The sequence below is a fragment of the Octopus bimaculoides genome, chromosome 15 (assembly GCF_046866305.1).
Source record: "Octopus bimaculoides isolate indiv1 chromosome 15, ASM4686630v1, whole genome shotgun sequence".
NCBI lineage: Eukaryota > Metazoa > Mollusca > Cephalopoda > Octopoda > Octopodidae > Octopus > Octopus bimaculoides.
Window position 1 is genome coordinate 31715317 of NC_142942.1, and position 16919 is coordinate 31732235.

The 16919-nt window shown below is 37.1% G+C and overlaps 1 protein-coding gene across 1 annotated transcript in view; it reads left to right on the forward strand.

Moving 5' to 3' along the window:
- The window catches only part of LOC106869380 (transportin-3), a 73726-nt gene that overhangs the window by 42640 nt on the left and 14167 nt on the right, over nucleotides 1–16919 (forward strand). Inside the window, exons 8-17 of the mRNA XM_014915102.3 lie at nucleotides 2465–2608; nucleotides 4984–5058; nucleotides 6253–6353; nucleotides 7827–7902; nucleotides 9796–9858; nucleotides 10014–10160; nucleotides 12342–12449; nucleotides 13479–13576; nucleotides 15212–15348; nucleotides 16312–16503. Of these exons, the coding sequence (XP_014770588.1) occupies nucleotides 2465–2608; nucleotides 4984–5058; nucleotides 6253–6353; nucleotides 7827–7902; nucleotides 9796–9858; nucleotides 10014–10160; nucleotides 12342–12449; nucleotides 13479–13576; nucleotides 15212–15348; nucleotides 16312–16503 (1141 nt within the window). The remainder of the gene's footprint in view (nucleotides 1–2464; nucleotides 2609–4983; nucleotides 5059–6252; nucleotides 6354–7826; nucleotides 7903–9795; nucleotides 9859–10013; nucleotides 10161–12341; nucleotides 12450–13478; nucleotides 13577–15211; nucleotides 15349–16311; nucleotides 16504–16919) is intronic.

A 16919-nucleotide genomic window follows, 5' to 3' on the forward strand; every position in this document is an offset into this window, starting at 1 on the left:
GACAAATGATAGTTAGATAGGACTAAATCAGGAGAATGGAGAGGGTGTTCAACCAGTTCAAAGTCACAGTCTTGCACAGCAGCCATTCAAACTAAGGACTTGTGTGCTGGAGCATTGTCCTCATGAAACAAGACGCTTTTCATCAGTTTTGCCTGATGTTTGACCTTGATAGCCTTTTGTAACTGCTCCAGCAAGTTGGCATAACACTCTCCATTGATGGTGAAAATAACCAATAAACATGGCTTTTGTATCTCAAAAGAACTAAGGTCATCACCTTCCCTGCAGATAAAACTACCTTGGCCCTCTTTGGAGCAAGTGAAGAGTGGGTATTTCCATTGCATGGATTTTCTATTTGTCTCTGGCTCTAATGAAGCCAACACTCATCCTGGGTGACGAAATGTTCAAGGAAACCAGCTGGATCTGCCTCAAACAATGCCAGATTTTCCTGTGATGTGATCAACCTTGTGCACTTTTGATCAGATGTCAAAAGACATGCTACCCACTAAGCAGAAGCCTTTGTCATGTCAAATTCATTGTGCAGGATATTCTCAACTCTCTCATGGGATATGCTAATAGTATTGGCTATTTGGTTTATAGTCAGTCGCCTGTCATCTGTCACCATGTTGTGAATACGATCAGTGTTTTCCACTTTGGTATCCTTGGAGGCTAAATCATTTTTCTGCAGTGACTTGATTACATCATGATGCCAAATTTTGTCCCATTTTCAAGAGAAGTCACTACTAGTTACTTTTGAAGTCTTTGAACAGTCAGATGTGAGTTTACCTGGAAAGAAACAATGCCATTATTAATAAGAAGCATTGAAATGAATGCATTCAAGATTTCACAGCCCTAGCATCACTTCTTCATAGTCAGCCTATGAACTTTTCAGCCCATCCTCATATCTGGAGTTCTTTTACTTATATTCTTCATTGAACATGACAACACTTTGACCCTAAAATCAATTTGTAATAATATTTGAGGATATTTACTTGTGAAAAATCTTCAAATGTGGATTTGTCACAAATCACAAGGCATTAGACAAAATGTCTTGTCTTATGGCATTTAGTCTTGTTCTTAAGTTTAAGTGCAACTGAAGTCATCTTGGCATTTCATCATTTTGTGGTGAGGGTCACTAAAATAAGTTCAAGTACTTGTCATGTATTGATGTCTATCAAATTGACTTGTGTATGTATGTACCCTCCACCCCTAACCATGTGGATTGTCAAGATAAGTAGCATGCCAGAGATAAAATAGTTTTTGGCATTGAGTTACATCTCTTTATATTTTGTGTTCCATCCTTTTGGTACCAACCCAACTGAGATAACCACTCATTCTCTGATACCAACTTTCCTTTTTAAAATGAACAAATTCAAAATCTTCCATCAAAATTTTGTGTTAATTTATGTTCCAAACACCAGCTTAATAACGACAATGTTATTTACTAAATTCTCCACCATTTTCAAAAGTAATTGAAACAAAAGCAGTATTTTTTGGCAGAAATATGGTGATGAAAAGTGTAGATCTCCTCTTAAATGACTTTCTCTTTCATCCTTCCAAGGTCAATAAAATTGACTGAAGTCCATTTCATGACTGTTCCCCATCCTTACCAAATTTTGGTGTTGTTCTAATGCTTGGAATCATTATTGTTATTGTTAGAACAATGAAGATTGGTTTTTATCTCTGGGGCCCTTTATCTTTTACTTGTTTTAGTCATTAGACTGCAGCCAAGCTGGAGCACCGCCTCAAAAGTTTTTACTTGAATGAATCAATTTCAGGACTTTTTTTAAGCCTTGTACTTTTTTGATTGGACCCTTTTACTGAACCACTAAGTTATGGGGAGATAAGCACAAGCGGTGATGGGGAATAAACACACACACATATGCATGCACACAATGGGCTTCTTTCAGTTTCCGTCTGCCAAATCCACTCACAAGGCTTTGGTTTGCCTGATGTTATAGTAGAAGACACTTGCCCAAGGTGCCACACAGTGGGACTGAATCCTGAACTATGTAGTTGGGAAGCAAACTTCTTACCACACAGTCACACCTGCACCTAAAGTGTAGCATATAATCAACTACATTCCCTTTCTACCGTCTTGTGGCTAAGTAAGAGGTGTTTCGCTGATATGATACATGGTATTGGAATCATGACTATTTCCCTGGATGAATGGCAGAAGTGGTTTGGTGCTGGGCACAATGTCTTATAGTGTTTGGTTACATCGCAAGCTTTAATTTCTGAGTTCGATCAATATCTTGTGAATGGGGTGTGGTCCTTCAGCCTGTACTGATGAGCAGTACACCTGGGTATGTGCTGCTACCATGCCAACCTGTTCAACCCATGCCAGCAAAGGAAGTTGGTGTAAAATGATGATGATGATGTATTCATTATATTCATATATATTCTTGTCCTGTATTTGTTGATGGCAAATTTTTTTCTCTTTGTCTTTTTATTTTCTTCTTTGCAGACAGCATGTATAAAAAATAACCAGTATGAGACCCGGCTTCAAATGAAGATTTTTCGTTGTCTTGGAAGCTGGTTCAATATAAATGCAGTTTCACAGGAGGAAATAGTCAACTCAGCAGTTTTGCATACAGCATTTCATGTATTGGTAAGTATCTTAGCTGTGACAGATATTCGTGTCTTTCCACAGTGTTCTGAATTTGGTCATTGCTGCTGTTGTTTTGCCAATGCGAGAGGCAGGAGACAGAGATGGCTGGAGGAATCTGGTCGTAAAGTCATCAGTGGTGCTCCAGTGGCCAGCCAGACTACAGGATATGTAATGCAATGTAATGAATAGCTTGTTACTGTTGTTGTTTAGCATCCACTGAGTAATTTCTGATCTGTGGTTGGCATTTGGAAGGGCATCCAGCTATAAAAACCTTGCCAAAACTGACCTCACCTATGCTTGTGCTACATAAAAAGCACTCAGTCCACTCTGTTTGGTGGTTGGTGTTAGAAAGGGCATCCAGCTGTAAAATCCCGGCTGAAACAGATACAGAAGTCTAGTGCAGGCTCCTGTCAAACTGTCCAACCCATGCCAGCATGGGAGGTGGACAGTAAATGATGATGATGAGAAGAGATGGTGTGTGATGTAATGAAAGTGAAGGTATGAAACTTTTCTGTCAATTGTCCAAAGATGGTAGATGAAGTTTGGAAGGTCACTGAACCCTTGTAAAAAGAAGAGCATGAAGGACCAAGAAATATAGGGCAAAATGGTGGGAAAGTTATGGTTGGCTAATCACTTGGAGATATGGAGGAAAGGAAGAAAATATGTCTGTTGTTGTGTAATTATGATCTTTCTTGGAAGACTGTAGATAGACAACTGATTCAACCCCTCTCATAATGATGATGATGATGAAAATGATAATAATAATAATAATGGTTTCAAATTTTAGCACAAGGTCAGCAAGTTTGTAGGAGGGGGAAAGTCAATTACATTGACTCCAGTGTTCAACTGGTACTTATTTTATCGATCCTGTGAAAGGCAAAGTGGACCTCAGCAAAATTTGAACTCAACATAAAGACAGATGAAATGCCACTAAGCATTTTGCCCAATGTGCTATCAGTTCTACCTGCTCATTCCCTTAATAATGATGGACTCTCCTCTTGAAGACAACGTATGAGTGTTCAGCTTTTGCCGAACGACCTGCACAAATGATTTGTTTCTAGTGATCAAATGTATGTACTGTGCATTAGCTCTCTTTATTTTCATCAAATCAACATTGTCTGAACAGGTGCACAATGTATCATGCATCAGATGTTGAAGTGATTGCAGAGCAATGTGAAATGAAGTGTTTTGTTCAAGAACACAATGCACATCCAGTCTAGGAATTGAAATCACAATCACTAGATTATGAGTGCAACACTTTAACCACTAAGCCATGCTCCCTGATAATAATAATCCTTTCTACTAAAGGCACAAGGCCTGAAATTTTGGGGGAGGTGGTAAGTCGATTACATCGATGCCAGTACTCAGCTGGTACTTATTTTATTGACCCCAAAAATGATGAAAAGTAAAGTCTGCCTCTTTAGAATTTGGACTCAGAACATAAAGATGGGCGAAAAACTGCTATGCATTTTTCCTGGTCTGCTAACGATTCTGCTAGCTTGCTGTCTTTGTAATCTCCTAATATAATAATGAGCATAGTGTTTTTATATATTTGTATGTATATATATATATATATATATATATATATATATATATATATATATTTGTCCAAAATCATGCAGTAGGGGTGAAAGGAGAGGCGAGAAAATAGTAATTCAGTGAAGGAGAAGTAGTGAGAGTAATAGCCATGACTGAGAGGGAGTGAGAGGAAGTAATAGCAATGAGAGAGAGGAAGTGGCAAAGAGAGCATCATGTATCTTCTACTATAATAATCTACTATAGTAATATTCTTGTGTATTTCTCCGTCACAACATATGAATGAGAAAGGAATGGGTGATCCACCGATGGAAGTGGGATTGTGAAAAGTCAACGGTGAAACAAAAATCAAACAGCATTTCAACTGTGTGAGTATATGTGTGTGCATGTAAAAGAGAGGAATGTGAATGTTTGTGTAGTTGAGTGAGTGTGTATGTGTTTGTGTATGTTTATTTAGAAAGATACATAGAAAATAGAATTACAGACACATGTGCATTTACACATACATACATATATAAACAGACACACTTAAAAAAGGAAGGAAGTGGGCTGTGACAAAGTATAGAAAACTGTGTTCGCTACAGACTGTGCTACTCATACATATAAATGTATACATATGTACACATGAATGTGCATGCACACACATACACACAGAGTTGAGGCGCTGTTTGATTTTTTTCACCTTTTTGTATATAAAATACAATTAGCCGTCCTTTTTGATGGCACGGGGTCAGCTAGTAATAAAGATAATGATAATAAACCGAGCCTTGTAATACCTAACATTATTTACATTTCTGTGTATTGGTTGTTTTAATGTGTGAATTTATATTGTTTTACAGTCAGTCAAGGATTGTCCTTCCAATCTCCATGAAGCTGCAGCTGATTGTATCTGTTCAGCATTGTGTAGTGTAGAGGTAAGATTTATTACTGGACTGCTAAAGGGTTAAACATGGGTGCACACATCATGGCAGCAAACCAAACAACACTTCCTTGCTTGACAACACTTTTCTACTTCACAGTTCAATGATTAACAATAGGAAGGGCATCCTATTGTAAAACTAATAAATGGGTTAACACTGTTGTGTATATTAACTGAATTTGGGAAAGAAATTTATTTTCAGTGATGTTGGTTTGGAAACAAAAGTGAAACAATAGATTTCGGTCGGCATCTTTGTGATATTCTATATGTATTGAGTGAACCTTTAGTTTATGTTCAATGGTTTTTGTGCGATGAGATAGACTGGTCCAAGTAAAGTATAAATAGTAACGGCCCAAGTGAGTTCAGAGTTTGGAGTTGAGTGAAGTTCATGTCAATAAGACCTATTAGCTTCCATAGTATATTGCAAAAGCAACAAGAGCTGCAGAAGCAGCTATTACAGCAACAACTACAATAACAATTATTGGGGCAATATTCAAAGAAGTCCAAAAATGAGGTAAGTTCATTTTCACCAGACAGTGTTTCAAGCTTGATTAATGAATTCAATTATAACCCAGAGGAGGGTATAACTTTTGCATCGTACTACGGAAGGTATGAGGAGATTTTTAAGCAAGACTGCAAATCATGGTCAGATGGACAAAAAGTGAATTTTTATTGTGAAAATTAGATCCATTAGAGTATGAATGTTACTGTAGTTTCATGTTGCCCAAAAACCCAATGAAGTTTGTTTTAAAGAAACAATAGAACTACTGTCTAACATATTTGGTGATAAAACTTCTATTTAACACTCAAATGGAGTGTTGGAATATAACGAAAGAGAATAATGATTTTATCACATGCAGGAACAGCCAGCAGAATGTGTGAAAGTTTTAAACTTAACAAACTTGCACTTGAAAAAGGAAAGTACACACACTTTACATAGTTTTAATATAATTTTTAATATATCGACTGGTTTCGCTTTCGCTATTCATGATAAGTAAACCTTAATATCATGAATAGGGAAAGTGAAACCGGTCGATATATTAAAAATTATATCAAAACTATGTAAAGTGTGTGTACTTTTCTTTTTTAATTTCTTTTACACACACACACACACACATATATATTTATTTATACACTTGCATATTTCTTAACTTTTGCTTTTCGTTAACAATATTCATTAATTTTCTAGGAATTGGGAAAAAATCTGGATTTAGCAAAAGCTCTGTTCCAAGGTGTTTTAACTTTGCAAGAAGCCTACCACATATCTGTGGCACAAGAGGACACTGACAAGTATGTTGGAATTTTAGTTATATTTTTTTTGTTGTTAATACCATTAGTTTCATATAACTTAGCTTCTGTTTTTGTCTTGGATCTGCTGTAACTTAAGAAATAAGAAATTTGAGGGCTGTAATTCATGGATGGTGGTCTTACAGGAATTGAGGTGGTGGGTAAAAGCTGCCCTGTTTGTTGGGGTGAGGAGTGATTTTCTCCCAGTGTTGTTGGCTTTGCTCTTTGCTTGGATTGTTACAGCACAGCTACAACTAAATCTCTTGGAGAATTGTGGTTTTTGGTTGTGTGTGACATATGAGCCACAGCACATCGGCTTGATGCCAAGATGGCAGCCCCATCGTCCAACTGTTCTGCAGAGGACCAGCAACTTTCTCAGAAGAACCCTCAACCTGCTATGTCACTGACCAGAAGAAACTAGACTGACCAACATCAGAATGGACCCCTGCATACCCCTGAAAAGGATGCAGAGGGGCTGGCATGGGATCACTAGCGATGGAGAGCACTGATAGACTTGGTCAGTTATACCTATGATGACGTCTCTGGGATCAACTACTTGGGATGACCCCAGCCCCAGCCCCGTGAAGTGAAGCAAAGTGGTTTATGGAGGAACATACTTATGAGGAGCTGTCTCTGAGGGGTCAGTGATGATGCTATTTGCCACCAGAGATAATTAATATTTGTCTATACAAATTTTCCCAACAGAATTTGACCATTAAATCATTAGAGTTTAATGTTAATGCATTTGTAGTTAGACATATGTATGTTAATTATAGCTATGTATTGCAATATGACTGTTGCTTCCATAATCAATCATCTATTCGTGTGGGGAATTCTATAAAGTATGAATGTATTTTCTGTTAATGTTTTCTTATCTTTGTTTGATGCTGTATGGGGTAGTGTGTTGCAAGTGCTCCTTGTTTTAGATGCATGATTAGCCTACAAGAGATTTTTTGTATTTGTCTGCTTAATGTAACAGTTATAATTGTAAATTTGTAACTTTCACTATTACAGTTAAATTATATTTTACATTGGTTACTTGTAAGCTTGTTCTCAGGTTTACATGTCTGCAGTGTGCTCTTAATAAGGAGATTTTTTGATCTTACTGTTGTTTGTAATATATTCCTAGTATCAGCTTACAGTTTGGTGTTACGCATTTTGTGTCTCATTTTATGAAATTTCTGATTATGGGTTCATCTGATCTACACTTGACATGCACTTTATTCATATACTACACTTTATGTGTAATATGTGTATTTTTAGTATAGATACTAATACAAATAAATGTTATCTGTCTTCAGTTTTCCTCTTTCTGTCTTTTTAACTATATAATTGTGCCCCTTCGTTGTTTTGTCTTCTGTATCTATAGCAATGTTATTCTGGTTTGAAGCAAGCGTATTCCCAGTATTTTCATTTTTACAAATGTTTTCTTAAGTAAATGAAAGAATTTCACAGAACTCTGTTTTCATTTTCCAGAACAATCAATTATTGTAGAATTTTTGCAGAAATGGCTGAATCCTTTTTACCTGCTATAATTTCTAGTCCAAACCAGGTAAGTTAGATTAGTTGCTGTTTCCTCTCAAGTTAGCCCTGTTGGAATAGACCTATACTCAAAGACATTCCATTCATGACCGTCCAGCACTATATTGTCCAAAGTATTTTTTTTTTAAGATCAGTTTTAGTTGTACAATTTCCCTCTTATTTGGTTAATCATTATTTTAGGAGTAGGGGAGGAATTCCGATGTGGAGACATATTTAATCATTGAAATGTTTTTGCAATTTTTAATTTAGTAAAAAAATATTTTTATTATGAATAATAATAATAATAATAATAATTATTATTATTATTATTATTAGTAGTAGTAGTAGTAGTAGTAGTAGTTGGTCAGTGCAGAAATAATTACGGTTTTTAACCATGAACTTTAAGACATTTCTTGGCTGTGGATAAATTTTAATGATCAAAATAACCACTAGAACCTGTACATGTACCCACTTCTGTTTCTACTGTAGTCACATTCACTCAAAGGGGATCTTTAGTCTTGCAAGCTGTATGGTAACCTCATTAGTGCTGGTACCATGGAAAAAGTACCCATTGCATGCTGTAAAGTGGTTGGCATTTGGAAGGAAACCAGGCCAAAGCAAACATTGGAGCATGGTGCAGTCCTCAGAGACATCAGTTCCTGTCAAACCATCCAACCCATGTCAGCATGGAACATGAAGGGTGATGATGTATCTTAGAATTCTGGAGTCTTGAAACTAGGGAATACTTGAAAGGCATATTGAGCTGCTGCTGCTACTTGACATTATTGCAAGATGCTTGGAAAAATGGCAGTTGGCCAGATACAGTTCTGGGAAGTGAGCTGGCTGGTGCAGAGTTTCATAGCTCTGTCAGTTGGGACTTGGTTGGATGTTGTCATTGAGAAGGTTGGTCCTTTTTGACTGACCAATACTGGATTGAACCTTGCAGTTCTTGGCTCATTTTCTTGATACTTCTCCACCCTGATGATTTTGCCAGACTTCAAGAAACAGTAATGAATGATTCCATTTGCCAACCACCAACCTGTGACCATAATTTTCTTTTGATGTAGCTTTCATTTTGGAAAGTGTTTTGGTGCTTCACTCTGGTTCTGCCACTTCACAGGCAGCAGTTGCTTGTTTTGTAGAATCCATTTTATGTCTACTTAGGATATAATTAAAAAAATGAACTTTTTTTTCTTTTGTGGTTGCAGGAAAGACATCATAACATCCATTCTCTCATCCATTTAATTTGTGCATCCCCTGTTTGTTGAGCTTTTTGACTTTCCAATGTGATGCAAATTGTCAACAACTGTTGGATATTTAACATTTAGTTCTGCATTCTCTTGAGTTGTTTTTCATAAGCTCATTTTAATAATGGTCCTTCGTGGGTTGTTGTCAATTGATAGTCTGTGATATTCCTCTTCCTCAAGGTTCTTGTCTCTTCTATAAAATTTTTGGAACAAGAGTTGAACTGTTGAAACTCTATGGTTGTTGACAGCCTCCTGGCTAAATGCTAGGTTGATATTGTGTTCAAGTTTGATCTTATATAATAAAATTTGCTTGAATTTACTTGTAAACCATTAGCATAAAATGAGTGAAATCTGTGCTTTAAAATGGTTAATTACATGAACCACAATTAGTTTTGCACCAACCTAATGATATTAATGGTAGTGGATGGCTGAATTAGTAGAGTGTTGGGCAAAATGCCTTGCAATATTTGTTCTGGCTCTATGTTCTGAGTTCAAATCTCACGCTTCATCTCTCTGAAGTCAATATAATAAAATATCTATCAAGAACTATGGTTGATGTAGTCATCTGTTCTCCTTCCCTGAATTTAGGCCTTGTACCTATTTAAGAAACAATTATGATTATTATTATTGTTGTTGTTGTTGTGTTTTGTTTATTGATTTATTTATATTTTTTGCAGGGTCTTGGTGACTTTACATCCTTAGATCTGCTTTTAACATGTGTAGGCCATCACTTATATGAAGTAAGTATAAAGCTTATTGGGAAAAGTTTTGTTAGAAATAATAATAATAATAATAATGATTCTAGAAAATTCTTTTATTTTGGTATCTGAATGTCAGTGGCAATTCATGGTTTGTGAAACATTTTCAAGAAAGTTTCATGTTTTATTTTTTGCAGGTTGCAGAAATCACTTTCAATTTTTGGTATCGTCTTTCGGAAGAACTCTACCACAAAAATGATTCCCAGATGAATGAAATATTCCGTCCTTATATTCAGAGATTAATTGTAGCTTTATGTCGGCATTGTCAACTTGAACCTGATCACGTAAGTCTAGCATCTGTTGGAATAGTTGTATTAAGAAATGCCAGATTACAGAACATCATCATCATTATCATCATTTAACGTCCGTTGTTCATGCTGGCATGGGTTGGATGGTTTGACTGGGCTGGCACACTGGAAGGCTGTGCCAGACTCCAAACATTTTGTCTAAATTCTTGCTGAACTTTTGTTCTAAGGAAGATGCTTCGTACTTGTTAACTTTATTTGTTTATATTATGAGATTTAAGATGATGTAGTTCTAGCTTCAAGATCATAACTTCGAATGTTGTAATATCTACATATTTATTTAATTTACTGAATCTAGTCACTTCTTGTTGTTCAGTAGTTCTCAACCATTTTTTACCCCTTTTTGATTCTGGTGGACCCCCATAACCATTCGATGATTAAAAACTAGTTTTACAGAGATTCCCTTCATAATTCGTATTTTGTCTTTCAAACATTCACTAGTGTAGGTTGAAGTGTGTAAAATGTCAGAGAGAGAAACCTAACTTTTTCTTGCAAATTTTATTCATGAATCCATAAAATACTACTTTGGATCCCTAACTTACCATTTTGCTTTGTATGGACCCCACAAAATCTTATGTGGACTACAAGGGATCGTATGGACCTCGGTTGAGAACCACTGTTCTGCATCAATCTAGTGCAAATGAAGGAACCTCTCTGAGGTTATTTGATCTGGGAAAAATAACTGACAGGTTTTCCTTAAATCACACTGTACTGTCGTAAAAAGGGAATGGATAATGTGGGGTTTTTTTTCCATACATGTACCAAGAAGGGAACCTCTATTCACCTGATAGAAGTAGCAATCTAATTTCCCTCTAATCACACTCCATAATGTATTCTTAGATATACTATCTCTGGAAATTAACATAATTATAGTTGAAACAATTTTTACCCAGTCTCTCTTGGATGAGGGGTGACTTGGGACATAACAACAACTACACATAGAACACACAAAGTTACTTGATAAAATTTAGCTTTCTTTTTTCAGAGTTGGAAAACATTTTAGTCTAAACAGCTGTTTAACCTCTCTCTCTCTCTCTCTCTCTCTCCCCTATGTAAGACAATACACCTCATCATCATCATATTTACTGTCCATGTTCCATGTAGGCATGGGTTGGACAGTTGTCCTAAGGAGTGCCTCATGCTCCACTGTCTGCTTTGGCATGATTTTTAAGGCTGGGTGCTCTTCCTAATGCCGAGTGCTCTTGCTACAATGTACTTGGTGCTTTTTGTTTAGCAACAGCACCAGTGAGGTTGCCAGGTAGACTATAAACTATGAACTCCCAGTGGAAAGGAGGAACTTTATGTTAGGAGGACAGGGAGTAGAGTGGAGCAAAATATAAGAGAAAGGTCTGGAGTAGAACAAGTTTCTTACTGTGGGGGAGCAACATGACTATTCACATTTTAGAGGAGAGAGTGAGGTTGGATGGGTGGAAGGTGATATAAGTGGTCATGAGATGTCTGAGTGGACATCTCATCATCATTGAAATCTTGAAGTTATGAGACAATGCACAATTAATTTTAAACAATTTGAACAAATCAGTTTTACATTTGACAGAGTAATCTGAATAGTAAAAAGTTAAACCATATCATCCATGTACAACTCTCACCATTCCTCAGTCAGGGAGTGGGGATGGCTCCTGCTAAATAACCATCTACAAACCACCAAGGAATTCTCTGTTCATCATTTGATCTGCTGTTTCTGACAGCTAAATGTCTCTCAAGCCACACTATGCCATGTTAAGAAAGAAAAAAAAAAAATCAAGGAAGGACATTTTGGATGAAGTGCTGGGGAAACAAAAAAGCAAAGTAGTCATTGGCTGGAGCCTCTTTGAGAGTATACGAGGAGGATAAACAACAAGAAACTGGATCCAATTCTAAAATAAAAGTTGACTTCAATAACTGATGTTCTGTAGATTAGGTAGTTTTGTAAAAGTAAAATAACATTTAGTGGGATGGTCATGGCTGGAGCCTCTTTGTAAAAATGAAATAACATTTAGCGAAATGGTAATGGTTGGAGCCACCTTGTAAAAATAAAATAACATTTGATTTTCAAAGCAAATTGAATTTCTGTATGTGAACCAAGAAAATGTCTAGTAAAAGCCCCAATATTTTTTGTTGTTTTATTTAATTTTGTGTTGTTTTTTTCCTTTTTTATTACAGGAAGGTGTCCCTGATGAGAGTTCAGATTTTGGAGAGTTTAGAACGAGAGTCTCTGAATTAACGAAGGATATTATATTTATTGTTGGACCATCAGTTTGTTTTACACAGGTAGTAACTAGTTGAGAGTTTTCTTTGCACCAACATATGTATTTTCCACCAATAAACATAGATGAACATTTATATATCTTAATTTCTTTAACACCAAACCAAGAGAACCTCTGTAGTTACTCATCTTGCTAGAAATAGCAATTAAATCTTCCAAATCACACCATACTGTCAAAAACATTGGACAGTACATTTATATACAAGTTTAGCGGAGTCAGTCTCTTTTCTATTCACTCTATCTACATCAGAAACTTTGCTGTGACTTTCCTATAAAACTCACATGAACCAATATGGAAGACTATTTGGTTATTCAACCTGACTGAAATAACAAATCCCTCTCAAATTGCACCCTACTCTTTGAGAAATAGGAGAACACATTGGATAATGTAGTCTAGAAAAAAAAAGATGGAATCATGACAGCCGGAAAGCCTTTTTGTATATGTGCCCTTGATTTGATATCACATGCTAATTGTAAACAAACATTTGTTTACAATTAATGCCTTCTCTTTGATGGCCTAGAGATAAACAATTAACAACAGCTTTCTACTGAAGTAATCTACTTTTAAAAAACGACAGCTCAAAATTACGTTTACAGAAATCTTACTGGAAGTCAGGATTTGAATATGAACTCAACACTCTGAGTTAATGAAACATTTGTTAATACCACAGTCCTGTCTAAGGGGGCGAGCTGACAGAATTGTTAGCATGCCAGGTAAAATGCTTAGCAGCATTTCATCTGTCTTTATGTTCTGAGTTCAAATTCCGCCAAGGTTGACTTTGCCTCTCATCCTTTTGGGATTGATAAAATAAATACCAGTTGAGTACTAGGGTTGATCTATCCCTCCCTCGAAATTGCAGGCCTTGTGCCAAAACTTGAAAGCAGTATCACAGTCCTGTCTCTGGTCAGATGGTGTATATCATTTACAAGTAAAGTTCTTCATAATGATACAAACATGTTAACTTGCTTATCCAGTAACTGTTTTTTGCATTTAACTTTGTTATAAAATAAATTTCTAAATGTTTATTTTCTAGATGTTTACAACTCTGCAGTCACAATCCGTTAGCAGTTCCTGGGATATTGCTGAGGCAGGTCTGTTTCTGATGACTGCTGTTGCCAAAAATGTTTCTCCGTAAGTATTACCTCTAAATGGGTCTCAGTTATACTAAGAAACTCAGTTATATGTAGGTTTAACAGTGTAACTATTACTGTGTAGTTAAGCATTTTGGTTAACAACTACATGGTCTTGGTTTCAATCCTACTGTGCAGCATCTTGGTCAGATGACAAAACCAATGATTTGTGAGTGGAATTTGGTTAACAACACTTATGTGGAAGCTTGTCAGGTAGGTGGTAGATTTACTCCCTGTTTGATGCTACCATCTGGTCCTTGGGTACCTTTACCAGAATCCACTTTGACACAAACATTTGGGCATCAGATAGGATTTTCTGAGGCAGATTTTCTATGACCAGATACCCTTCCTGTTGCCAACTCTCATCTGTTTCCAAGCAAAGTAATACCCTCATAATCAGATGTTTCCACAGAGGATTGGAAACAAATAACACTGCTTATATCATCATCATCTTCATCATCGTTTAACGTTCATTTTCCATGCTGGCATGGGTTGGACAGCTTGACTGGGATCTGGCAAACCAGGAGGCTGCATCAGGCTCCAATCTAATCTGGCAATGTTTCTACAGCTGGGTGCCCTTCCTAACGCCAACCACTCTGAGAGTGTAGTGGGTGCTTTTTACGTGCCACCAGCACAGAAGCCAGTCGGGGTGATGGAGCTGGCATCGACCATGTTTGGTTGGTGCTTTTTACATGCCACTGGCACGGGAGCCAGTCAGGCAGCGCTGGCATCAGCCACGTTTGGATGGTGTTTTTTATGTGCCACTGGCACAGGAACCAGTTGGGGCAAGGGAGTTGGCATTGACTACGTTTGGATGGTGCTTTTTAACGTGCCACCAGCACGGGGGGTTAGTCAGGCGGCACTTACAACGACTCACGTATTGTGTACAAATACTGATGCCAAGAGAAGGTGACACATGCACATGTGCACACAGCTTCTTTCAGTTTCGGTCTACCAATTCCACTCAAAAGGCTTTGGTCAACCTTGGGCAATAGTAGAAGACACTTTCTTACTGAAGGTGCTGCTCATTAGGACTGAACCCAAAACCATGTTGTTGGAAGCAAACTTCTTAAGCACTCAGCCATTTCTACATTTGTGCATTTATATTTTAATATGTTCATGTACACCTCAAAATAAGCAATAAGCTCTTTTATCTCTTTTACTTGTTTCAGCCATTACACTGCGGCCATGCTGGGGCACCGTCTTGAATTTTTAGTTGAATGAATCAACCCCAGTACTTACTATTTTTTTTAAAGCCTGGTACTTACTCTATCAATCTCTTTTGCCAAGCTGCTAAGTTATGGGGACGTAAGCACACCAACACCGATTGTCAAGCAGTGGTGAGGGACAAATACATACACAAAGACACACACACACACATATAAATGATGGGCTTCTTTCAGTTTCTGTGTACCAAATCCACTCAAGGCTTGCCCAAGGTGCCACAAAGTAGGTCTGAACCCAGAACCATGTGGTTGAGAAACAAACTTCTTACCACAACATTAGCACATGCCCATTCTTACCCTCCCCCTCTCTCTCTTCCTCATACACACACACATATTCATTCACTCAAAAAGACATCCACACATGCTCTCACTCAGTCAAACATGTAATAAATGTCTGTTGGAACTTTCAGAGATGAGAATGATGTTCCCCAGGTAATTGAAGCTATGTTGTCATTACCTGCTGACTGCCATGTTGCTGTCAGGTATACCAGTATACAGTTAATTGGAGAACTCTGTGAATGGATTGAGAAACATCCTCACCTTTTAGGTAAGTTTACACACCTTCATCTTTCTCATTAACTTTTTATTTACTGTTGCAATAGTGTTGGTGGTCCCAGAAGCTCAGCTTGATTCTGCCTTGCTTTGCCTTAATTTAATCTATATTTACTAATCAGTTGGTATTTTAGCTGTTATATTCATCTTCATTATGTATATGATGTCTTTATTGTTTACAACTTATATATGGCCCTTCTTGTAAAGATTGCACTAAGATAACTGACTGCTACACTTTTAGAAATTGTTGTTTAACCAACCAGGGGCAGTCTGATTCTGTGGACCCATGATCAAAGAACTCCTAGCTGTGATCAGACATAATCTATCCCAGACCACATTGTCTAATGTGCCCCTTTTGTTTTTTTCTTAACTGTAATGTGTAATTTGAGAGAGATTTAGATCTTGCAACTATATAGAGTGCTCTGCTGACACCGATCAAATAATTGTGTTATTGAGTTGGTATGATCTTTCCTACTGACCTTCCTAACTGGCCTCATTTTCATTGTTATCTCAAATGTTTCACCGACCCTGTCCTCCAGTATTACTAAAGCTTACTACTTTCTCTGCTAACTTGTAAGGAGTTTGGGTTACTCCAATCCAAATGTTCTGTGAAGGTTGATGTAACTTGGAGAGTAATAAGGACATGGTTATTTTAAAGAAAATATTACTTTCAAATTTTGCCAGAAATTTGGGGGAAGGTGCTAAGTCTGTTAGATCGACCCCAGTGCTAAACTGCTACTTACTTTATTGACCTTGAAAGAATGAAAGGCAAAATCAATCATGGCAGAATTTGAACCCAGAATCTAAAAAAAAATGAATGAAATGCTGCTGTCTAATAACACTTTATCCACTTCCAGACATCAACCTATCTCAAAATATCACATCCCTTCCACTCTCCAGTCACTATCAAAATGTTACAATTATGAATGAAGCTAAAATGAAATGTTTTTCTCTTCAGATCCTGTTCTACAGTTTCTCTTAGCGGGTCTCCAACAGTCTCTCTTGGCATCTGTGTCTGCAACTGCTCTCCAGAGTATCTGCACTGCTTGTCGTTCCCAAATGAGAGAACACTTTGATGGCCTTCTTCAGATAGCACAAGCCATGGATTCTTTTAATTTATCCAACGATGCTGCCATTGGCCTGCTTAAAGGTAATCTTACAAATGTTTTACATATATTATTCATTGAAGTTCATTTCTATTCTGTGGGCTTATTGTTTGACGCTGCATATATTTTTGTTTTATTCTTTCACTCGTGTTTTCGTTTTGATCATTGGGCCGTAGCCGTACTGGAGCAGAGCTCCTGGATTTTTTTTTTTAGCTATTTAGCTTTTTCAAAACCAGTTTGGGAGTCATCTTACTGAAAGTTTACCAGTTACCTCCCTTATAGAAACTTTACTAGGTATTTACTCTCTCCCCCCTACACACACATGCCTTCCTCAACTCATCATGGAATTGTATGGGTGTCATTATGCAGGCATATCTTAAGCATTTTAAACCTAGCAAAGCCCATTACTCTCTGAGAACAAAGGAATGTGTATGTGTGCACATATATATGTGTGTGTGTG